Source organism: Talpa europaea (genome assembly GCF_964194135.1).
Source record: "Talpa europaea genome assembly, chromosome: 5".
In the NCBI taxonomy this organism is placed as follows: Eukaryota; Metazoa; Chordata; class Mammalia; order Eulipotyphla; family Talpidae; genus Talpa; species Talpa europaea.
In genome coordinates, this window is record NC_140071.1 from 7,441,015 (window position 1) to 7,466,319 (window position 25,305).

Below are 25,305 nucleotides of genomic sequence, written 5' to 3' on the forward strand. Positions count from 1 at the left end.
CACAGAACTATCAAGCTATTGCCAGCCACTGCAGCCTGAGTTCCATCCCCAGCCAGGGAGCTGACCCCCATGGCGCAGCAGACCCCTCCTTTCTCGCCTGCTGCTCCCCTCAGCAGTGTATTTCAGTAGATCCTTCTGTTCTGCTCCCCACTCTGCCTTTGGTGAATCATCTTACACCCCACATCTCTGGCCTATACCCCAGCTCTTGTATGCATAAATAAATAAATCTTTAAAAATAAAGAACTGGCACTCACTGAGCTATGGGGAGGCTGGCACATGTATCCCTAAGCCAAGCAGCCACTGCAAGGGAGAACTGAGGAGATGCCAACTGACAAAGGCAAAAGGAGAGAGCAGAGAGACGGCTGGGGCTGGGCCAGCAGCCAGCTGCGGGCAGCTTTGTGGGGAAATGAGACTCTCTGTCAGGTGGTCGCAAACCAGAAGGGCATGAACATGGAAAGCCTTTCAGGCAAGAGAATATGAGCAGACACTTGGGAAACGGAATAGTAGGGTGAGCATGTGCTGTCTACATTAAAAGTGTGTGTTTAGGGCCTCCTTGGTGGTGCAGTGGTTGAGCGCTGGGCTGCGAAGCTGCCCGCAGCCTCTGCAGCACAGGTTCAATCCCCAGCCACCAGCAAGGGTCCCACATGGCGAGCAGACCTCTCCTGTCTCGCCTGCTGCTCCCCTCAGCAGTGTATTTCGTCAGTCTGCCTGTTCTGTTCCCCGCTCTGGCTCTGGTGAATTCTCTCACCCTCCCAAGCTTCTGACTGTACCCAGTGCTTGTATAAATAAATAATTAAAAAAAAAGTGTGTTTAAATGGCCAAGACTTGGAACCACCTAGATGCCCTGACAGGTGACTGCATACAGAAACCGTGGAATATACACTCAATGGAATGCTACCAGCTATTAAAAAAGCTGGTGAGTATGTTTGCACAGGTTAAATTTCTGGAAAGATATTCTAGAAAACGGTAAAAATGATTGTGTCTGGGGAAGGAAAACAACTAGTTTGCTCTGAGGAGCAGTGGCTGAGAGAAAATATAATGTCTTGCCTCTTTCCCAGGCATCTTTTAAAAGTCTCCTTTGTGTATTCTTTTCCAAGCAAATTAAAAATGAAAATATATGCAAATGAAAGCCAGATGATCCAGGTGTGAAGCAGGCGGCTTTCCACCTCAAAGCCGTTCTCTGAGTGAGCAGAGTCCACCCTGCTGCGCTGACCACGTCCGCTTCTGGACTGGAGTCACACTCGTCCGTGTACTTCTGGGGAGACTGGCATGGGCTCCCTGGCAGGAGGCAGTGCGGAACCAAGCCCCACTGTGCGATGGTCTCACCTGGGGAGACGAGGTGGGTAGATGGGCCTCCCTTACATCCCACAGCAGCTGCCCCTGAATCTAGAATTATATAGAAATTGAAGCTAAAACTACAGCAAGGTATCGCTGTAAAGGAGCCTCCCTGCCAGCTTTGGCGCTGCTGCGACCTTGCTGAATCACTTGCCTCTTTGCTTCTGTTCTTATGAGTGACTGGAGGTGAGGGGCAGCTGTCCTGGGTACAAGATGCCACAGGGCATCTGAGTGGCGAGTATGGAAAAGGCTCTTCTGCCAAATTCTCTGGGCCTGAAATGAAAAGAGACAACAAAGCCAGGGAGGCTTAGCTGGCCTGTCTTTTGGCATCACCGGTTCAGGTTTCCACCCCTCCCGGGGGCAGGAGGCAGGCGCTGCTGGACACAGCCTAGGGCCTAGAAGGTGAGAGAAGGACCTCAACGGACGGTGCTGCTCGCATCCCACGCCTGGCTGTGGGGCCCATCCAGGGGGACCCCATCCCGAGAGGGACCCCTGGGAAAGTCGCTGGCCAGAGGCCTACCTTTGCAGGAGTCCTCCTCCTTCCCATGGTGCAACTTGAAACCAAGGGACGTCTAACAAAACCAACCTGCTCACAGGCTAAATGCATAAGCAAGAGTTAAGCGCCGATGGCACATTTCCAGTCACAGAAATGTCACCCAACTTATCAAAAAACATCGAAGACCCCGTATCGGGTACCAACACTTTGTATTCGTTCATCCATCATTTCCAGGGGCTGGAGCAGAAGCTGCTGGCTCAGGAGATCCCCCCACTTCCCGGTCCCCCAACTCGATGCGGGGGCGGCAACAGGCATGTGCTCATGGTTCTCAGTACATGTCTCTGGAACGCAGAAAACCCATAGACAAGGGACTATGTGCTAGCTACGCGCACACACACACACACACACATACACACCCCATTTGGGCGTCCATGGTTTCTCCACATCCACGTTATAAGAAAGTGAGGCTGATGTTAATCATGAACTGGCGTGTCTTCAAGTTCGATCCCCGGCCGGCCAGGGAGCTACACACATGGCGAGCAGACCTCTCCTGTCTCGCCCGCTGCTCCCCTCAGCAGTGTATTTCAGTCAAGCTGCCTGTTCTGCTCCCCACTCTGTCTCTGGTGAATCCTCTCATGCCCCGCACCTCTGGCTTGTACCCCAGCTCTTGTATGCATAAATAAATCAATCTTAAAAAAGAAAAAAAAGAACTGGCGTGTCTTACTCCACGGTGAGCAGGGCTTCAGGGAGGTCCCAACTTAGCATTGAGGCACATTTTGGGGACAGGTAATAGGTGCCTGCTTGATATTAACACTCATTTTGTGTCCTTAGGGGGTCTGTGATTTCGACACCTTTTCTTTTACCTTCTGGGTGTTCTGGCGGTGATGCTGTGCCTAAAAGAGCAACAAAAGCAGCCCCCCTCCCCAACGGCACTTAGCGTCGCCCCAGTAACGAGAACACGTGGCATGTTAGCTAATATCCTTTATTGTCAGGCTTTCTTTGAGCCAACAATGATTTCGCATGGCTGTCCACAGGGATAAGGCAAATTTCTTTATTCTTGGTGGGCAGACTTAGTTGGCCTAAGTCTTTACAACTTTTCCATATAAAAATAAAAATTCAAGACCAGATTCTTCTTCTTCCGGTCATAAAGGTTGATTTATCTACAGGTGCCTCCTTCAGACCACCGTATAAACTTGGGATAAAATGTGTGCATTTTATTAAAGCCTTCTCATCTACTATCAGGGTCCTTTAAAGATTCGCTCTCACGTATACCTTCTGGGAAAACAGCGTCCTCCAGCGTAGTTAAGTCACAATGTATCTGGAGTGACTCACGCTGATCTTCAAGGAAACATATTTTTAACTTAAATCTTTTAGAAACTAAAGACCCCAGAATGACTTCATATTGTTTAAAAATGGCACTGGGATCCTCTGCCTAAAAGTGGTTTATAAATACAGTTTTTTGCAGGCTGCATATCTGTCCAGAATAGAGCAGACACAGAACGCAGACTTAGCTACATGTAAAACAAAACTGAGTCAAATGTGGTTTTTGAAATACAGCACAGACAGGAAAATCCAGGATTCTGGGGTTGTTAATAAAACCACCTTCTAAAGTCACCCCGAGGACTAGAACAACTCTGAACTATTAAAATATACAGACAGACTGTTTACACCATTGCACATCCTTTTCCCTTTGCTTTTAATGCTCATGAAACTATGATTAAAGGGACGAGTTTGCGAACACTGGCATGCACAGGCAAGCTCAGAGGCTTAAAAGATGCAATGAAGAAAAGAAGTTAATACGCAGACGAGGAAGGCTGCCAGCAGCACTCCAACTAAAAGACTGTCCTGTCCAGTCCCCACTCCCTCACCTTCCCGGGGGCTGGGAATCGGGCTGGGAGGCTAGTGCATAATCGATGTCATGGATGGATAACATGGATAATGTCCTGGGCTTTAAGTCTCCCCCCAACAGGGGCGCGGAAGCAGCTCCCTTCAGTAGCACAGTCAAGGTCGATTAGTGTTGGTTCCACAAGCTAAGGCACATCTTGGTGGCAATGTGGGTTGTGCTGACTCTTTTTAAGGCATGTGTCACATAAGAGTAATAAAGCTTTGGAAATCGGGCAGACTGTTCAGGCGACAGCTTAATATAGGATCACTGAAGTGGACGGCGCAGAAAGACCTCTGAGATACAGCCCACCCGGAGGGGCTTCCAGAACGCCAGGGCACTGCGGCTCAGGCGCTGTGCCCAGAGGACGTGGCGCAGACAGCACAGCCTCGCAGATGCACTGGCTGGCTGCATTCACCTGGAGCTGCCCTGGCTGCTGACGGAGCGCGACGTGCTGTAGCGCTTCTTCACGATCATGCTGATGTAGGCCTTCATGAGCTTGGCCACGTCCACCACCTGCAGGGAGCAGAGGGCACCGTCAGCAGCGCGCAGGCCACAGGCCTGCTAACCACCTGTGTCCCCTGTGAGCATGCACGCTGTGTGTTTCCTGCCTTTACCTCTCCTAGCCAGGGCGATTGTCAATCCTGATGTTTCCCAGCACACAGTGCACCCCCTGGTGGTTCTTTTATGCAAACCCCATCATTTTGCATGATGCGAAATGGTCAGATTTTGCACATTCAAAAGCCACTGAGGATGACCATGTCTGTGGGTCTCCCTAGGGCGGGGTTGCTATTCCCGCAAAAAATAATGGTAAATGGCGAGCTGGGATCATCTGGCTTAAGTCAGCTCCGCGTGATGCAACCAAGGAAACATTAGAGAGGCTCTAGGGGGCCAGGGGAGCTGGTGCCCAGATGTCCGCCTGGCGGGACTCGGCGTCAGGCCAGCTACAGCCTGCCATTGCCACCCACTTCAGTCTATCGGTCTCACAACTGGCCTGGATCCCTGTCCAGGCCCGTGTTTCCCTGTTCCCTCTCCTTCCAGTCCCACCCACTGTTTGTGAATCACTGTCACATGGCACACAGGGTCAGAGAGCGGGAGCAGGGTCCTGGTGTGTGACTCACTGAGCCCACCTGATCCCTCAGGCTGGCCCCTGGGTCCCCCAAAGATAGCTCCACCCCCACCTCTTTCCATCTCCCTGCACACCTCCCAAGCACTCTAGTCTCCCGCCTGGACCACATCCTGGGCTGATGGATGCCTGCCAGCACGTTCTCTCTCTCACTTGACAGCAGCAGCCAAGCAGGCAGCAAGAAGATGCTTTGCCACCCACCTTTGCTTGCAAGTAGCTTTCTTTGCGGAGCCCTCAATAGGTTCCCCGCATCATCACCACATTTTAAGCTTTGGAGAAGACAGTGCACATATTTAGAGGCCATGTGTGTTGAGTGAGCCAGAATTAGCCACGCCCAGGAGGGTCATGCCCCTCGCTCCCCCGACACTGGGGAGGCTGCTGAGCCAGACTCCAGCTGTGATTCTCCACCGCAGTGACTACTAATGTGTGCAAGGCTTAAATGCCAAAATATGTATTTTTCTTGGGCATCTGCATCATTTCTGTTTCCCTTCCTTCCTCCACAGGGCAGGCTCCCACATATAAGGGAACCGTATTTCTCTGCAGAGATTACAGAAGACATTTGGGATTTCCAGATGTGGGCCTGTAAGGGATCTGCAGCTGGGGAGGGACCACTATACAGTATTTTCATGTCTCAAAGAGAAATATTCCGATGAAATGACTTGTTCAAAGGCTTCTGGAAGGAGGGTGCCGTTTTTCTATTATGTCAAGGTCATGAACAAATGGATTTCCTGGGTCTGACTCTTACCTCACTGGTTTCAAAGAGCAGCTCCCGCTCATCAACGACGATCTTGTATGTGTTGGCCAGGGGCGCCCCAAAAGACAGGATGTGTTCATACTGGAAGACCTCCAGCGGCCGGCCCTCCCCGCGCTTGTACACCGAGACAGCGTCGGCGCTGACGCCCAACCAGAGGTCCTGGGGGAAGCCACCTTCCCTGCACTGTGGAGCAAGAGTCGGAAGGAGTCAGAGCCAGGGCAGTGACACACATGAGCACGGAAATCCCAGCCAGGCCTGGGGGCTGGCACTCTGCAGACAGAGCGCACACTCACATGTGTGTACCCGAGAGCACTGCAGGCTCAGTCAGGCGTCTGTCTTGACTGTTTGTGACTGATGGATCAACCTCATGCATGGGAGAAACCTAGTGGGTAGAGGTGACCATCGCTGGCGCTCCACCTCTGATGTCACTACTCGAGTTGTCATTTTGTTCATGACACAGTCGCTGGGAACCTTGACCGCGAGCCCCTACAAACCAAGTGGCCAAGCCTGGTCTCCTCTCTCTGTCCTTCTGCCTCCAGAGCTTTTCCTTCTTTTCCAAACGATTAATCTCCAAATACTAATCTAGGATCACAGAGAAAAATGCCCCAAATCACAGTGCTGAGCAGCTGTGGCTCCTCTAGAAAGAGGCATCAGTGACTTTCTGGATAACATGGACTCCGCCCGCTGGGTAGCAGAGCCCCGACGGCAGGATACCCCCAGGCGGATGGGTTAGAGCACAGACAGGAGAGATCTGATCAGCCGCACCAAGATGAGGAGGCACGTTATAGACAAGTGCCCTTACTTATTAATAGATGAAACTGAGTCAACTGACCAAGCCAACCAACTGAAGTCAGCATCCAGGGAAAAGCCAGAGGACTGAGGTGGTGTAACCGGTGTCTAGACTTCGACACGTCCTCCTTTAAAAGGCACTGGGACTGTACGCTGGGTTGTTGCAACCACAGGAAGAACGCAAGGTCACCTAGACCAGGGGTGACCACAGCCCTCTACGGAGGCACCAAGAGAGGACACCTCTGAGGCTGGGCGCCACGCGGCCAGTCATCACTAATCAATGCTGCCATTTTACTGTGAAATCAACTGGAGAAAATATGCAAAGGAATGAGCTCTGGCGTGTTCCAATAAAACTTCCTGTACAAAAAAGGGGGCCGGGGCACTTAGTCCCTGAGGCTAAAGTGTCTGCTAAGCCTCGATGTAGAATGTATGGAGATTTCCTTTCAAGAAGAGATCTCCTTAAGTAAAAAAAAAAACAACAGTGCTAGATTGATGTCAATGGCTCAAAGGTTAAATTCATTCGTGAAGCAGAACTTCAAACAGACGGTCGTGGGAAAAACCCAAAATGTCAAATGCGAGCTAGTCAAAGTTTCTAATTTTGTGTATGTAATTCTAACAAATTTTCAGATATTTTTACATGTGGATTTTTACCAGCCCCTTTTTAATTGGCTCTAGTGCGTCCTAAGAAAGAGCAGACATTAGAGGCATAGACCTCATTGGCTTGTCTCTCCTAATACCATGGGCGCATGAAATAGAAAGGATGATAGTCCGTGGGGTGGGTGGGTAGTGTGGTAACAGCAAAATCTGGGGGTGAACAAAAGCAGGACGAAGCACCAAGTGCTCCAGCCCATCCCCCCCCCACTCGAACTTGGCCCAAGCTGCACTGACTTATGTCCTCAGACCCCACCCGGCCCAAGTGGCAGCCGCCCACCTGCCCAGAAGGCACAGCAGCCAGTTCTCACCTCCACATCGAAGAGCGTCGACCCATAGCCAGGCCACTCCTTGATCAAGGCCATGTACTTGGCCATGGCCTGCTCCTGGCTCATTCCCTGAAACTTCTTCCACTTGTCGATGATGCTGGCTCGGGCGGAGGAGACCTCCTCCTTGATCCACATGTCCACCATCTGCTCCTCCTCTGCCTTTTGCCGGATGACGGAGCCCGTCCGGAAGCTCCGCCGCAGCGTCCCTTCCAGGAAGCTGGTTCTTCTCTTCTCTAGCCGCTCACCCGGGGTGAAGCTCTTCGTGGCCTGGGTGATGCGGGCCTTGAGTCTCTGCAGAGAGTAAACCTCTTCCAGGGGCGGGATGGCAGAGTGCAACGAGTGATCCCCCAGCAGGTACTGGAGCCGCAGGGCAGCGAGGACCTGTAGGTTCTCTTCCGGGGCAGGGTAGTGGCCGTGGATAACAGCTTCATGAGCCTGGACGGGGCGGTCAACAGTTTAAGGTTTGGACATGCAGTCCTGCATGCATACCCCGCCCTCCCTCCCCTGGCTAATGCCCTCAAACATCACCTTCCCTAAAAACTGTATCTCATAAGCCCCCCTCTCTCCTCTGAATGCTGCTGACCACAAGTACCACCCAACACATCTGTTAGATGATTTCCATTGTTTCTCTCCCCTCAGCTAGACTGGTTCCTGGCATGGGAGTTCAAATAACACGGGTTCTTTGTTCTACAAAGACAGCAGTGGCTCTGTCCACGCAGGATCTGGAGTCACGCATAACTGCCAAGGAATTGCAGTGAACTTTTGAGGGCTGTTCATGGTTTCACCCCTGCCTGCCAACAAAAGTCTATTTATGAAATTTCCTCTTACCTGTTCAAACATAAATGCAAATTCCACACTGTCTTTAGGCACATTGTCTGTGTCCAGGAAGCAGTAAAGTTTGAAGTAGAATTTCCAGGGCATGTCACCCCCCTCTGATGTGGCAGCGAGTCTAGGGACAGAAGTCAGGAGACTCAGACACATGGCAAGAGATGGGCCTGCGGGACTCCAGGGTGGGGACTTTCTGTGGCTTATTGTAAGGATACAGACATTCTGCCCATGCTCAGAAAACGGGGTGGGTAAGATGCGGGATGGAGGGAGAGAAGGGGAGCAATAGTGAGGCTTATCAGAGCTCCTCAATCATTTTAATTAACCAGAGGTGACAAACAGGTTTTCATTCTGGGCTCCCTTCAATTACACTGTGCCAATTAAGCAAGTATTTCCCCAGTGTCCTGGTGAATACGCACCAGCTATGCACAAACAAGGGCTATGTCTCCAATCCCTTTCCCAATCCTCAGGAAAACTAATAATATGTGTTTAAAAACTGACATGGCTACTATGGAGACTATATTCACACTGAGCAGGGGATAGGAGGGCCAGAGATCAAATACTGTAGGTCTAAGAGTTAGAAAATGCAGTATGACGTTTGTAAGTTGGTTTATGTGTGCACCAGCCCAGTTTCGAAGCTAATGACTAAGGGGCAACCCTAGAACCAGGCTATTCCAAGACAATGAAGACAAGAGGGGTGGAGAAGAAGGATGGAGAGAGGAGCCGACTCATACTGGAGCAGTGGCTCTATCTGGGAATCAAGAAAAACAGGATGTGGAGGAGATTAAAGGGTCAATGTTTTAACACAGGTAAAATATAATGAGCTCTAGGACACCTGAGGCTGAGAACGGATACAAGTTCAAGCCTTCAACTCTGACTGTCAATTTCTTTTATCTCTTCTGCTGGTGTTCCTGGGAGAAGGGACTTACTTTTCAAACTTGGCTAGCACATCGGCGACAATGGTCCGGCTCTCAATGGCCTTGTCCACTTGTCCATTGTGCTCAAACAAGGCGAACATGTTCCTGCTGTCCTCCATGGCCAGGCCCCGGATCAGCTTCTCCACCACCTGCAAGGTATCGTGAGGCTTCAGCTCCCAAAGTCGTGCTCCCCACATGTGGTTCTAGAACTGCTTTTTACTTTAGTTCTAGCAACTGATTTCACCCGCTGGCCAAAATTCGGTTCCAAGCAGCCTCTCCAAAACTCTGGTGTCAACACCCAGTATTTGCAAAGTGCTATTTTCCGCTCCCTCTCTTGAAAACACTTTTTTTTTTTTTAGTTTTTTTTTTTTTTTTTTATAGAGGCATGTTTTTCTTTCTTTCTTTATTTGTTTGTTTGTTTTGTTTATACATGCACTGGGTACAGTCAGAAGCGCGGGAGGGTGAGAGAATTCACCAGAGCCAGAGCGGGGAGCAGAGCAGGCAGAAGGACCGAAGGACACTGCTGAGGGGAGCAGCGGGCGGCAGGAGAGGTCTGCGCGCCATGTGGGACCCTCCTCTGGTGGCCGGGGAGCAGCCGGGGATCAAACCGGCGCTGCAGAGACCGCAGGCAGCTTTGCAACCCAGCGCTCAACCGCTGCGCCACCGGGGAGGCCCTCTTGAAAACACTTTTATCTCTCAGGCTGGACCCAGATGCTGTGGTCCAATTTCTTGCCAACCCATGGTATCAAGAACGCGCAGTCTGAGACCAGCAGCCTGGGGCTGGGGTTCCAACTGATAAACCATGAAACCAGAGTGTCTTCTTGGAGGTTTCTTCTACACAAGCTTTTCTGGGTCTCACTGCACACCTCCTTCCAGGCAACTGGCTTAGAATATTAAATTTAAATTTAGAAAAGATGAAAAGGTGTGTGCTCTACATTCTGTACCTTCGTGTGGCAAACAAACACCTTATTGCAGAAGAGCTACCAGTGCCTTTGTCCCAGCTGGCCAAGGAAACAGGCAGGTCTGGACTATCTACTCAGATGAGTTGGAGAATGTCTCGTCTACACACATGCCCTTAGAGTCGTGTTTTCATTTGTTTTAAACACACTTTGCTGTGGCAAGTGCGCTTCTTTCTTGCTAAGCGAGCAAGGAAGGATGCTCTATGCAAATCCCAACTGGGCAGGGAAGCTGACCCGGCACACCCCTCGTCTACCCCCGCCCCACCTCTTGCCCAGGCTCCCTGGCCGCCAGTATTCGATCAGCGGCGATGCAGCGGCTGCGCCCTCACCTCCCCGGCCGTGGTGTGGGAGTTGATGGTGATTTTGCAGGAGCCTCCGCCGTGGCAATGCACCGTGGATGTCATTTCCTGCCTGTGGATCAAGGCTTCTATTTCATCTCGGGAAGGCACAAACTCTCGGCATTTGGTTTTCTTAAGAGATTCGTAGATGAAGAGGGCGTATTTTTCCATCTCGGTTCCTGGAAACTGTTCCCGTATCCTAGGAGACAAACAGAGACCTATTCATTGCTGGACTGAGGCTGGCTAGCTGCTGGGGGGCAGGCTGCTTCAACCCACGCGGTGAGTGGCTTCCAGCGGGGACGGGAGCAAACACCAGCCCTCTGCGGGGGCTGGAGGCCCAGGTCCTGCTCATTCCACACACGGTTAATTTCAATACAAAATTATTTGAGACACCGCCTGCCCAGGGCAGCTTTGCCACCAGCTGGGCTCTGCTCTGCTGCTATCCTTAGGAGTCCTGCCTCACGCAGGCATAGGAAAATTGTGTTTAGTTCATCAGAAATGGAATCAAGCCTTTTCTGGCTGTTCGTGCTAGAACAAATGTTCACATTTTGCGCTTTGACTTATACAGGGCAATAGTAATCACATACATCCAGGGCCTTATCTAGGAGGCCGATCCCCCCAAAGTAACATAGTCTCTAAAACAGCTCAAGTGGCTTGGAAGGGAAAACCAAGGTCCCCTGCATTCTGTGCCCCCCCCAGGGGACGTCAGACGCGTACGTCCCTGGACCACGCCAGGCTGGTCTGAGGCTGGCTGGCTGGCTGCTGGGGGGCAGGCTGCTTCCCTGCAAGGTTTCTCTTTAACTGCACCACACTTCCAGGCACCGCATGTGGGGACCGCCCTGCCCAGGCCATCTCTACCTCTTCAGGTGGAACTTGAGGTACTTGAGGATGCCCCGGCTGGGCAGGAAGGTGCAGCTCAGACAGGTGAGGATCTGCCAGCTGTACAGGTTTCCCGCGCTGCCCGGATGGGGCACTTTGTTGGTCTGTTTGATGAGCTGGCAGTACAGCTCATCTCGCAGAGGTCGGAGGTCATGCCCCGTCTGGAGGATGCCCTGGATGATGGGCACAGGGTCCGACGTGGACTCCAGCTGCTGGAGGGAGTTGAAGATCTTGATGGCTTCATCCTGAAGGGTTGTGTAGCCCTTGTCTTTGAGCACTAAGGAGAGCAAAGCAGACATGGACGTCACAAGGGGTGCAGAGAAGGGACAGTCTGAACCGCAGATCAGAGGAGGAAAAGGTGGCCTCAGGGGATGGGAATCCTTCACAGCACAGCGCCCGCAGGCTCCCCTGCGTCTGAGTCAGCTGAACGGAGCTGTCAAAACAGGCAGGTGGGCGAGCTCCACTGTGTTGTCACAGAACCGAACTGTTTTATGGCACAAGACACTTAAAAGCCTGTCTGTGGTCAAACAGGTTTTGTATTTGGAAAGTGAGACTGTGTGGGAGGCATCTCTGGTGCAGTCGGGCTACTTGAAGCTCACGGGGAGCGCTGCCCTGCTCTGACTCTGAACAACAGCTTTTTGGAACAACAAAAAGCACAACAATCTTCCCATCGCTATAACCAGAACTGAAATCCCTGCCTTAGTAGAAAATCTACTTTTGTCCCCCAGTCCTGACACCAAGTGTCTCGGAGTCAAAACATGTGAACGTAACAGAACGTAACGGAGCTGAGCTGAGGCGCTAACGGGGAACAGCCGCGGCGGGACGGGACGTACAGTTGAGGTTGATGTCTCCGTAGGGCAGGGGCAGCAGCGGGGAATGCAGCGGGTGGTGGGTGTGGCGGAGGATGGGGTTCCGCTTGTAAATCTGCTCCACCACATCCAAGTTCAGGCAGTTCTCCTGGAAAAGGAAGGAGCCATCAGAGAAAGAAAAGCGAGCTCAGGGTGCAGAGCGAGGGGAGACAACATCAGCGCCAAGCATGGGGTGGGCTTGATTTCAAGCACAAAGACACCCACGAGCTACAGGCGGGGACAAATCACAAATACGACTTTTCTTACATCGCTCATTCTCGTCCCTGTAAGTGCATCCATTGCCCGATATGATTCAACGGTTGCCCCCCGGAGTTTCTAGACATTTCAGACTATTTGTTTAAACTACTCTTGCTACTTCGCCATCCATCATTTAGCCACATTAGGCTGCCTTTTTAATTTATTGGAAAAGGACATTTTGCTAGTTTGGTCTTCTGCATTCAACATGTTATTAGTGACTGTTCGTCCACCTGCCAGCCTCCCCCGTAGCCCCTAAATTCCTCTCACAGAATTTCACCTTGTGTTTATGCTCCTAAAATGTTAAATGGGGATATGAAAAAGCCAGGTGACTCTTAGAACATTAGATAAACAGAAAAGTTGGGGGGAGGCGACGAATCATACGGTCCTGGGAACTTTACTTCCATTAAGAAGCTTTCCCAGTGGCACCCTGTTGGAAGCCAGAGGAAAAAAATGAGTTATTTCAAAAACTTTGTGTGGACTTAATGAGGGCAACTTGTCCGATTCATGAAGCATTTTTTTTATCTTTGGAGAATTCTACTTATTCTTTTGATGTCTGATTTCATTTAATTGATTCTCTAAGACTAGAATAGCTTTCAAGAGAGTTCCACTGAAATATGCTTTTGCCATTCTTGTCTCGAAAGAAAGCATCAGAAAACCCAGCTTTTGTAGATCAGAAATGCAACTGTGAGTGGCCTGCACCTGAGTTCCATAGAAGCTTTGCAGTCTTGCAGAATAATGGGCTCACTGGAACTTAGCACCAAGTACCCAGAAAACAATTCCTTGGGAATCCAGAGGCCACTTGCACTGGGTGGCAAATGAGAAGCTTCTGTGCTAGACCTGCCCCCGCCCTGGTGCCCTGGGAGTTCACTCCTGGATCTGACTAGATAGCGCCTTTCTGCAGGTGCCATTCACGAACACCTGCCTCACTGTCACTCTGCCATATTTCCTGTCTCAGAGTCAGCTCTTCCCTTTGTATGGGGAATCTTCCAACACGGTTAACTTGGAACAGTTGTAAAAACAAACCCCTGACTGGCGTCTGCATGGGGAACTGACTGGTGGTGGGAGCAAATCACCAGAATATTCCATGTCTTTTTCCATTCCTGGAAAACGCAAGCAGTAACCCTCGCTCACGGCCGCCCTGCATCACCCCCTTGCTGCGCTTACACCACTGAGCAATAATCGTCACGAACAGGGAGTTACAACTTAACAGTCAGTGTTAGTCTCCGAGGCCCGTGACAAGCTATCCATGTTTAACAGACTAGGCTGGGCTCTCTGAGATCTCCTTGTGCGGTCTAGAAAGTCAGCTCCCACCACATCCCTGTGATGGGGGGCCCTATCTTCAAACCCCACACCATCACCTGCTCTGCCCGTAAACTCAACAGTCGGCCTTGCTCAGCAGAAACATCTGACCCTTTCCTCGAGGATGACATGGGCATTTTTAGTGTAAAATTTCACCTAAAATCTCTCATTTAGATTCCTAAATAAACGCAAAATTAATCAAGAGTTGGTTCTGATGACGATAAAAATTGAGCTTGACTAATGTTGGCATCTATTTGCTCCAAGGGTGAGAGTCTGAGCGAATGAACCTCATGCGGGGCTGAGCTCCCGCTCACCTTGATGTCTTGAATCAGCTGCTGAGTGGGGGTGTCAATCGGGGCTTTGGTGTCCGTCACGTTTTGAATGGCGCTGGACCACCTGGTGGCCTCATTGAGCAGCTTGGTGTAGAGCCGGTAGCAGTGCTTGCGTCCGTACACGGTGACGTTCCAGTAGCCTGCAACACCCCAGCACACACACACACACACACACATGCAAGCTTGTTAACGCCACTGCCAAGCTACTGGTCTTGCACCAGAGCCCAGAAATCCAGGGCCATTAGAAGCCTAAGCTTCTCCACCTGAGCGCCTTTAATTAGTTATGTAATTCAAGTATTGCTCAATTTCTCCATGTGTGCCCTGCACTAGGTATCTCTGCACCAAAAGACATGAGCAGTTTACAGAGGCGGGGAGAACAAACATAAACCATGACTAAATAAATAAGCAGCATTTGCTCTGAAAGGGAGAATATAAGCCAAGGTCCCTTTCAAGACTGTAACAAGAGGGAAAACTGTCCTCAGACCTGGCTGGCCTCTTCCCTGTTTCTTCTCCTCGCCTTAGATTCTCCCTTGAAACATGTGTGCCAAGCAAGCAGGTGTTTGTACACCGCTGTCATTTGCATGGAATGATTATATTAAAAAATGTATGAGCATTTCTTTTTCACAGAGTAATTATGTTTAAAGAAAAGCTCAAAATCACAATGAGCCACGAAACCCCAAATCAGCTCTCCAGAAACATTTCTAGAAGACCAAAAGGGTCTAGCTCCTGTGGCTGCTTGTAACCTGTGGGGCCTCGTTCACTGTCCATCAGGAGGTATCCTGTTTCAGCAGCTACTGACTCTCATGGATCGGTGGGGAAAAGTCGAGAACACAAGCACACGAAAAACAAAGATTCCTGGAGGAAAGTCTGTGCTCCCCGTAATTGTCTTTAGAAGAATCTTTCTGCAAGTCCATCAATCAAGATCATCTAAAGACTGAGAGTTCAAGCAGCGAACCCCAGGCAGGCTTGGAGGTAAACCAAGAAGCTAAGGGCCTGGGAGAGAGCAAGGCCTCCAGCAGGAACCTCACTTGTGGCTCTGAGCAAACCCCGGCCTCTCCTAGGGTGACCCGATGCCCGTGCTTGCGCCCCAGCTGGCCCGCCCTGGTTACCTGTCTCTTTGAATATCTTCTCATCAGGAGGGACGACTGAGCAGAGGCTGTTTAGGACCAGGGTCCCCAATTTCAGAGCGTTCTTCTCTGAGCTCTTATAGTAATCCAAGGAGTTGTGGGTGAGCACAAACCACCGCTTCTTCAGCTTCAGCGATGACATTTTCGGGCTGTTTTTCACCTCTTTGTGCAACCACCCTGCAGAGCAAACACACAGCGTAAATGGGAAGCGGCGAGGCCCACCCCAGACACCCCACTGGCACAGTGCTTTCAAACGGGTCAGACGTCTACCAGTGGCCAGACATGGCCACGATCAGCTCTTCTTTAACAACCTTGAATCAAAATTACTCGAAAAGCCACTCAACAGGGCGACGCGCCAGGGGTCCCTGGACATGAAGGGGGCCTGGGGGCATCACCTCGCACGATGAACTCCTGGCCCTCCACACGGGTGTCGCCTTTGGACCGCTGCAGCAGCGTGATCCAGTGGTGCATCTCCTCAGGCGTATCGGCGTTGCAGTGTAGCACGCGGTTTGCGGTGATGATCACAAACGAGTTGGGTCTGGGCAGCAGGGCGAGAAGGAAGGAGGCCGAGGCCCCGAGTCCCCGGTCAGCATCACCCATCTCAACCCAGACTAGCTGCCCTTTTCCTGGCCGATGCTCCCAGGCTAACAATGGCAGGGCTATTTATTTCACCAGGCAAACCTTGCTCATTCCTGCAGGATTTACTTTATGCATCACTAACCTTCAAATTGGGAGTAACACATTCTGAAGGTCCTGGAAGGGAAAGTATTTCTTCAGGCAAAATTTTCCAGATGGAAACTCAGTTCCAGGAAGGCTACATAGGGTGACTGCAGAGGAGTTTTTTTTTTTTTTTTTGTGGGGGCAGGGGCGGATGTCTCTCCAGAGTAAATTTCTTTCTGCCTCTGGCTGTTGCCTTGGATAATATTTCAGTGGGTGGGTAGTGAAGTGTGAGGCATTGGTCACGGAAGGTGAGTCGATGGGTGTATGTGGAACATCGTATACACTTCAGAAGCCTGGTATTGAGGGTATTGGCATTGATAATAATGGAAATTTACTTTTGCTCACACCTCTTTCTTGCCCTGCGTCCCTCACAGGCCCCACTCACACTAATTCCTCTAATGCTTACGTGTGTGACGAGAAATACATGCTTGCCAGCTTTTGAATGTGCACTTTTGTTTGGTGCTATAAAGGTTCAAGGAAAAGATGAACAGGACTGGAGCAGATAGGGCGAGAGAGGTGCCCGTCAAAATCAGGACCAAGTTTTTCTACAGGTGGCAAGAGAGAAAGCTGAGCGAGGGAGGAAAGCCTGGACAGAGGTAGGAAGTTGTGAGCAGGACCGGCATGACCCAGCCTGCTGGAGGGAGGGGTCTTAGGAGGAGAAAAACGTTAGGCATGGCAGGGACCGGGCAGAAGAACAAGGAGGATCGGGCTTTGAGTCCTGACAAGCTTTAAAGATTCCCAAGAATCAGTGTGGGGAGGTGTGGGTGATGTTAACAGCCAGCAGCCAGGCTTCAGAAGAGACTCTGACCCCGGTGGGGCGATGCGGACCCCAGGACTGAATGCTGTGCCCTAGATGCTATTTTTGTTGTCAACTTGAATACATTTCCAGGCATTTCTAGAGCTATGTTACTTATGAAGGCAGAAGCCAACCCTGATTCTTATTTTGATCCTCCAGCAACTTCTCTTAAATTCCACTGCAGGTCAAAACCAGAAATCATAAACAGCAAAGAAAACTAGACAAAGGTCACTGGCGGCAAAGACATGGGACAGCCTCTCCGAAGATGATTTTCCTTCAAAAAGTAAACCCCCACACATGCTATTTAAGGGTAGAGAAAGGTACAAAGGTCAAGGGAAATAAATTGCTTGTGGCTTGATTTATGAATCGTCTCTGTAAACACTGTCATGAAAACCATTTTCAAATTTCATCATTAAGGTCAGAAAGGGGAAGTACACCACCCCGTGCTGGGGTTCCAGTTCCTTCCTATACCAACCCTGAGTCTGTCATCTCCAAATGGAGTACAGGCAACGCCCGCGTGATGTCAATGATCGTCTATAGGTTTCCACTGTCAACCCCAGAACTACAGACTTTGGGTGATGCAAACCTGGGCAGCCAGGAGGCAGACTCTGGATGGCTGGGGCTGACATGGGGGTTGGGGGGCACCGACGAGGGGGAAGACAGAGTCTCAAATCAGCTCACAGCCCAGTGAAGAGGAACGTAGTCAGAGAACAGGGGCCCGGGCAGGCAGGCGGAGAATCCACCACTTCTGCTAAGCTCACACCTGAGCTTACCTGTCGGGGCTGTCAGAGGCGCACACGGAATCAATCAGCCCCACATCCAAGGTACCCTGGAAAGGAGAATGAAATGAGACTTACAGCCATTCAAATAGGGTGTGAGTTGCAGCGTTTCCCCAGGTCACAGCTCTCAGATTAACAAGGGGGACTCCTTTTTGTGTGAACTGCAGGAAAATGGTTACCTAAGAACGGTCCTTCGTCATCTGAGTACAGAGAAACCCCAGATGGGGCAGAATCTATAGGTCACTCCTTAAAAAAATTATAAATCAACCTTCTGGTCGTGTATCTTTAGTGAAGAGTGTTTATAAACTTCTTTCAGCAGTATGAACTAATCTACACCATGATTTGTCATTAGGCTTTACATTTATTTGCCAAGAAACTTTGAAGTTTTTCTACAGTATGATTTTACGACTGTAATAGGCAGAGTTTACAAATGAGAATTCACCAGGTCCTTTGAAGACAAGTGTGATGCGTTTCCCTGATTTCATAAAAACAGGGATTTTGTGGGGGGGGGGGGGCGGGGATGGGTGGGTTCTTTTAGGGGTTTGAGGCAGAGAATTGGAAAGTACTTCTATTTATAATCTAGAATTTATTCCACTTTTTTCTGCATGATGTTTAACCAAAACGGTCCAGCTTTTCTCTTTAATTACTCTTTTCCTTAAAAGGCCAGAAATTCCCAGGACGTCCCCCAGGCCCCACTGAGGCTCACTCACCACGGCGTTCTGCGGGTTTGCCTGCTCGTCGTGCATCTCCCGGATCTCCTGGTCCGTGGACGCGTGGACCTGGCTGAGCACGCTGAACCACTGGCTGTGGGAGGAGGAGACGGTCAGCAGTGGCTGGGCGCTGGGTCTGCACGGCAGCGGGGCCTGCCCCACAGTCTATGAAAATAACGTCTGCAACTTGCTTTGACTTGCCTACTTCTCATAGTGAATGAGCTTCATAGCACCAGGGGAAAAGTTAGGAAAAAAGAGCCAAAGTATGTTTTAAATATCCTCCAGCAATTCAGGGCACTGGCAGGTCCTTTCCTCTAGGTCCCGCAGACCTTTACAGACATGTGATGACGATGATGGCACAACGGGTTGAGTCTCAGCACTATGAAGCTATCGGCAGCCACTGCAGCATGAGTTCAATCCCAGGCCAGGGAGCTACCCACATGGCGCAGCAGACCTCTCCTGTCTCCCCGCTGCTCCCCTCAGCAGTGTTTTTCAGTCAATCTGCCTCTTCTGCTTCCTACTCTGTCTCTGGTGAACCCTCTCATCCCCTGCACCTCTGTCCTGTACCCCAGATCTTGGATTCATAAGTAAATAAATCCTAAAAAAAAAAAAGTTCCTTGGAATTGGCAGCAGATAATGAAATCCTTAGTCCTACCCAAGTCACTTATATCAAGAACTTTATTAAAGGTATTAACTAATTTATAACTTGAGCACATTAAGGTGCCCTTTCCTTTTTTGAAAATAAATTTCCAGGTAAGAAAGCCAATAATGTGAGAGTTTAATCTCAGAATGACACTGATGTCTATTTTCCTACTCCTTCCCAGGATGGGGGTTCCAGCTACCAGATAGGAATCTACTTTTAAAAAAAAAATCTATGGGGCCTCCCCGATGGTGCAGCGGTTGAGCGCTGGGTTGCGAAGCTGCCCGCGGCCTCTGCGGCTCCGGTTCGATCCCCGGCTGCTTCCCGGCCACCAGAGGAGGGTCCCGCATGGCGCGCAGACCTCTCCTGCCGCCCGCTGCTCCCCTCAGCAGTGTACTTCGGTCCTTCTGCCTGCTCTGCTCCCCGCTCTGGCTCTGGCGAATTCTCTCACCCTCCTGCGCTTCTGACTGTACCCAGTGCTTGTATAAAAATAAATAAATAAATAAAGCACAAATTGTTTATTTAAAAAAAAAATCTATGAACAAAACGATAGAAGTGGAAAACAATTGCTTGAAGTAGAAGTAGAAATTTATTTTGGCCAGAAAACTCTTCTATCTTCATTTCAAATGAGTTTTCTCACTTCCAGCCTCTAGTCTGCTTGACTAAAAGAGTCAAGCAGAACAAAAGTCATGATGTGGCTATAAATGCACTATAATCTTAAGGGAAATAATCGTGAATATAACCACCCAGTCATCCAACAGGTCTTAAGCGAGGACAAAATGGTGCTAAGCCATCCTTCTCCTGTAGGGGGTGCACGTGACACGCGCACACACACTTCCACTAAGTTAAGGCCAAGGAGAAAGTACTTGGTACAAAGTGATATTTAAGTAAAAGGAACACCTTTATATATGATAATTCACGTAAGTCCTTTACAGCAAAGCACCAAATCTTTCCTGTGATCTCTCAAGGACAAAAATTAAGAGCTTGAAAAATCTCACTGTGCAAGCAAACCAAGGCAGGCCAAGGGAAACATCCTAAGTTTGTCATAGGTTCTGGTTAATCCCAAGGCAAGACTTCAGTAACAGCTTTATGAAGCTCAAAAGTACCACAAACCACACACCAAAGAACACGTATGTTCAAGATGCGGGCTACATGGGGTCACACACACAAAGGAAAAGAAATGGGGGGGTGGTTGGTGGCTTTCCATCTGTACAAGTGAGATTCTGAAACTGACAAACTGCTTCTCCAGAATCAAGGACAACATGAAATTTGAAAAGTCAACTTTAAAATGTGTCCCACTGGTCAGGACGGTAAGCACTTGGCCAAAATACACCAACTGTTCAATGTAGCAGGTTCATTATGGTGCAAAGCAGACAGGACAGCTGCCAAATGCCACACCTGAGCTCGGCTGCAAAGCTGTGGGCATTTCCTGGGCCGTACAAACCCACACGGGGTCTCTGTGGGTTCCGGGCGGAATGATGGGGTTAGGATTCCCCAGGTCTGCTGCTTTATCCAGTTTGCCTCCTAATTTATGGATCCAGGCGGGTTTGAGTTTGTTCCCATGGGAAGTTATTTTCCCTTAATCTTGCTCCCAACTCAAAAACATTCCAAGGGCAAAGAGTAGTGAGGTCTTGAGAACTCACTAGAAGAAGCAACAATTTCTGAGCTGACAAGTGAGGACTACAGGGCCAAGGATGTCACCCTCATAAATTAGAAGATGCTCCCTGGTGGGGCTCAGCGCGATGAGTCACCTCCGACGTCACCCTATCGGTTGCCAAGGCAGCGGGAACAGACAGGCAGGCTCCAGCACGTGCTTCAAAAATGCATGCTGTGGGGTCAACACCTGTGCTCCCCATATCTGCCCAGCACTTCAACATGAGGTCCAGAAAAGTTAAGACAACCTGCCCAACCAGTGCTGCCACCCTTGTTTTCCAAGCTGAAAATGTAAGCTCCTCAGATAACGTAAGCAGCTTAATGATGCTACCAACAGAATTAAGGCTGCATTTCTCTGTATTCACCACGCTGCCCTTTCTCCGCACCCTGCCTCCCACTCTGCAAATCGTTATCATAACACTGCTGCTCTACCTGGGTAGAATTAAAGGAATGACAGAGGAATTAAATGAGATAACAGGTATGAAGCACGTTACAATATTGCCTGGAATATACAGTGAATAATGGGGTTCAGGGCATCCCCCAAAATGAAGTAAAAAATATGCCAATAACTTCTGAACCCCTTCAAATACTCACAGCCCACTGTACCAGTGCCATAAGACTGAATCATCCACTTATAAGAAAACCCACATGTGCGGAGCAGCTCTGTTCATGTGTTATTCAAGGGCGAATAGTCTGCGTTCTCTGAGTACAGGCTGTCCTGTCCTGTCCTGTCCTATCGAATTCTTCGGTATCTAGACCTCTAAAATCCTCCAAATGCTGCAGCACTATCAATTACTTAAACAGCTACTGGTTAAAGTGCCTGCCTTCGGTTTTTCTAGTGGTGCAGGGGTTAAAATCTCAGCACTATGAAGCTATTTGCAGCCACTGCAGCATGAGTTCGATCCCCGGCCAGGGAGCTACCCACATGGTACAGCAGACCTCTCCTGCCTCGCCCGCTGCTCCCCTCAGCAATGGATTTCAGTAGACTCACCTGTTCTGCTCCCCATTCTGTCACTGAGTTTTCTCACCCCCTGCATCTCTAGCCTATACTCCAGTTCTTATATGCATAAATTAAAAAAAAAATCTTAAAAATTAAAGTGCCTGCCTTTTTAACCCTCAAGCAAATGTGAACGGTTCTATTTCAAAGGCCAGAAGTTTCCAGAGCATGGGGCCAGCAGCCATGCCTGGCATGGGTTATACATGCTGCTGGGGACAACAGAAGCCTGAAGCATGATGAGAGGGTTGCCCAGGGGCACAGAAAGCTGGCAGCCCCGAGGTGCACTCTGTGCTTGGACACATGGGCCCAGCAGGTCCTCAGGGAAAAGCCCATGAGGCTCTTAGGACACTCAGTTCCTCAACCAGCCCCAGAGAAATGCCCAAATAGAAAACCCATTACATCTTTTCAGAGCCAGTGTAGAGCCTGACCCCAGGGCTGTCCCCCAAAGGGGCAGCCCGAGCTCACCTGGCATCTTCTGGGGACTCGGCGATGAGGTGGAAGGTCCTGTCGGCCATGATGATGTCAATCCCGTTCTCTTTGCTGGTGTTATCTACGATCTCCCTGCAAAGGAACAAGAGAACCAAATGCAAACCAGGTGCAGATTTCTTAGCAATAAATATGAAGAGCAATTTACAAAATTCACAAAACTAGCAGTTAAGCTGGAACCTGTAGCTGAGGACTCGGCTGCCTACTTCAGCCTTGGGGGTTGTGCTTTTGCTTTTACAGAAGATGAAGATGCTTGTGGCCTCCAGAGGGAGCCAGGCCCCACTGTGCTCCCAGGAGGAGTCGGGAGCTGGGCCCGAGGCCAGGAAGGTGTTTTCCCAACTTGTCTGGGAAAGGGGCCTCTCTGACCTCTCATGAGGGACCAGACCTTCCCAGGCCCTGGAAGGGTTGGGGCAGAGGCCCTGCTCTACTATGGCCCCTTTCCACTGTCCACCTGGCGGGGCTCCACTGGGGCTGGTTGGGAGCGCACGCCACCCCAAGGCCATCACCGCTTCTCACTGGGGTCTAAGGTTCTGGCTGACACTGCTGGCTGGCTTGTCCCGACACGGACACAGTATTTCCACTTGGGGCTTGTGGTGCAAGGCAGGATTTCAACAACATCTAGATCTCACGCCAGCGCTTGAGATTTAAAATTGGTGGGCTGAGTGAAAATCAGGGTGGAACCAGGCAGATGTTAGGATGGGACGAGAGGTGGTCCACTGATGGAGGAGGGCCCTGGGGAGGAGGCCAGCTTGTTTTGACAGCTGAACCAGGGGAATGCCTGTAGAACATGGAAACCGAACAGCTGACGTGTAAGCCGAACAGCAACTGGGTAGAAAAGAGAGACTGTATGACCTCGGGCTAGAATCCACGAGACGAGATAAAATATTAAAAAAAGGAAATCAAGTTTAGAATTCAGTGGTCTGGGGTGCCTCCCCAGTGGGAGGGAGGGGAGGTGGCCAGTGGGGAGGCTCAGCCAAGTGTTGGGCCATGGAGTCCCTTGGACAGAACAGTAACCCCCAAGTCCAGACCATGGCACCCTCCCCAGCCACTGGTGAGGAGCTCAGGAACTCAGCCGCCCTGGGTGTAGAAGAGGAGGTAATGCTGCAATCTGGCTGTGCGGCTGCAGGTCTGGTCCACCGTGGACCAGCAGAATCCTAGGAATGTCTGCAACACAGGTGGGGGGGCCTGCGGGGTAGGGGGACCCACATTTGTCCTACTTCCCTGGAGAAGGGGAGCAATGACAGGCATCATGAGAGCCACGATAAACAGAGTCTGGGAACTGCAGGGGAAATGAGGTAACACCTTCCATCACAGCCAGCCAGCAAAGAAGTGATGGAGGGGATGTAGGAATTTTTTTTTTTGTGAAGATTTATTTATTTACGTATACAAGAGCTGGGGTACAGACCAGAGATGTGGGGGGTGAGAAGATTCACTAGAGTGGGGAACAGAACAGGCAGACCGACGAAATACACTGCTGAGGGGAGCAGCGGGCGAGGCAGGAGAGGTCTGCCTCGCCATGTGGGTAGCTCCCTGGCCGGGGATCGAACTCATGCTGCAGAGGCTGCGGATAGCTTCATAGTGCAGTATTTAACCCCTTGCGCCACCAGGGAGGTCCTGGGATGTAGGAATTAAGAGAGGCTTGAGATGTGTCAGCCAAGTAAAAATTCTAAACCTTATCTGGGTTCTGATTTGAAAGAATACATGAACCCAAACCAACGAGAATGTGTATCACCACTTCCATTTAAGACAAGAAACCAGGGGCCTCCCTGGTGGCACAAGGGGTGAAGATGCAACCTATGAAGCTGTCTGCTGCCACTATACCGTGAGTTCGATCTCCTGGACCACCAGGGAACAACCCACATGGATAGGTAGACCTCTCCTGTCTCGTCCGCTGCTCCCCTCTGCAGTGTATTTCAGTCAGTCTGCCTGTTCTGCTCCCCACTCTGTCTCTGATGAATCCTCTCACCCCCCCATACCTCTGGCCTGTACCCCAGCACTTGTATGCCTTAATAAATCTTAAAAAAAAAAAGTCAAAAAACCAATACCGTTCAGATGCCAAAGGGCAAGTGACAATGACAGCTGATGTCTGTCTGTAACCTCAGAAAGTGCACTGACCAGTGATGGTGGCATTTCCCCAGTTTCCTAATCATCTAACCCCACAAAGGACACTGAACACCCACCACCATCGAAAGAATCACATCCGTCCAAAGGCTCAAGCAGGGCTTCCCTGGTGGCGCAGGGGTTAAAGACAACGCCATCAAGCTATTGCCAGCCACTGCAGCACAAGTTTGATCCCCGGCCAGGGAGCTACCCACGTGGCGCAGTAGACCTCTCCTGTCTCTTCTCTCTGCTCCTCTCAGCAGTGTATTTCAGTAGATCCGCCTGTTCTGCTCCCCACTCTGTGTCTGGGGATCTCAACCCCTGCACCTCCCGCCTACACCCCAGTTCTTGTACGCATAAGTAAATCTTTAAAAATGAAAAAAATAAAGGCTTGAGCAGCACCACCTGGCTGGGCCCCACCAGGCTCATCAACGTACTTGGCCGCCCTGACGTCCACTGTGCCTTTGAGCTTCTCCTCGCTGTCATTTTCGAAGTACATGAGCTTGGACTGGCGGAGGACAAACCAGCGCTTCTTCCAGTTTCTCCTGGACAGAGTGGACGAGCCACCGCCCTTCTTGTGGAGCCAGCCTTGCTTGAGGGCCTCCTGCTTGGAGCGGAACCACAGGAAAGTCTCGTCCTTCAGGACACACCAGCGGCGCTTCCAGGAGTTCATCAGGCCGCCTGGAACCCCGAGATTGGGGGAGGGGAGCGGGGACAAGAAAAGTCGGAATGTCTCAAAGCTCAACCTGTTTAACCTTGGCCCCAGTAACCAGCCCTCCAGCAGCCCTGGGTGAAGGATGGCCATGCAGGCATGTTTTGTGTGTGTCGTGTGCGCACACATGTACATGCACACGACAGGCAGCCGTGACAGATACTTGGCCGGATCACACGACAATGTTTCTCCTTCCATACATCCAAAGCAGCAACTACTTAGCTGAGAGAAATCTTGGTGCGGAGCTCACAGAAAGAAGAATGCACTGATTCCCAGAAAGACAAGGATGTGCTGACTCCCGGGGAGGAGTTGAGGGCTGAGAGGAGGTAACAGTAAGTCTGGATAATGCTTTTGTCCAAATAGTCTAAGGAGGGGAAATCAGCGAAAAATGGTGCCAAAATTCCTTACTGGTCAATGTGGGGAATCCACACAGATTCCACAGTTTAGTATAGGAAAAGGAGGTGACCTTTTTGATGTAAATAGATTTTTTCAAAGGAAAATATCATCTGAAAAGGGCCTATACAGAGAGAGACTTAGAAAATAAAAGACTTTAAACTGGATTGTGATT

General features: G+C 50.3%; 1 protein-coding gene across 1 annotated transcript in view; it reads right to left on the reverse strand.

Annotated features, from left to right (window-relative positions):
* Positions 1 to 4,127: 4,127 nt before the first annotated feature.
* MYO10 (myosin X) overlaps positions 4,128 to 25,305 on the reverse strand; it is a gene marked incomplete at both ends in the record, with an annotated part of 76,303 nt that continues 55,125 nt past the window's right edge. Inside the window, 15 exons of the mRNA XM_084233156.1 lie at positions 4,128 to 4,229; positions 5,585 to 5,776; positions 7,345 to 7,797; positions 8,191 to 8,311; positions 9,117 to 9,253; positions 10,393 to 10,600; positions 11,260 to 11,557; positions 12,114 to 12,237; positions 14,000 to 14,157; positions 15,127 to 15,321; positions 15,540 to 15,682; positions 17,434 to 17,489; positions 18,150 to 18,243; positions 21,905 to 22,000; positions 24,463 to 24,706. Coding sequence (XP_084089282.1) covers positions 4,128 to 4,229; positions 5,585 to 5,776; positions 7,345 to 7,797; positions 8,191 to 8,311; positions 9,117 to 9,253; positions 10,393 to 10,600; positions 11,260 to 11,557; positions 12,114 to 12,237; positions 14,000 to 14,157; positions 15,127 to 15,321; positions 15,540 to 15,682; positions 17,434 to 17,489; positions 18,150 to 18,243; positions 21,905 to 22,000; positions 24,463 to 24,706 — 2,621 coding nt within the window. The remainder of the gene's footprint in view (positions 4,230 to 5,584; positions 5,777 to 7,344; positions 7,798 to 8,190; positions 8,312 to 9,116; positions 9,254 to 10,392; positions 10,601 to 11,259; positions 11,558 to 12,113; positions 12,238 to 13,999; positions 14,158 to 15,126; positions 15,322 to 15,539; positions 15,683 to 17,433; positions 17,490 to 18,149; positions 18,244 to 21,904; positions 22,001 to 24,462; positions 24,707 to 25,305) is intronic.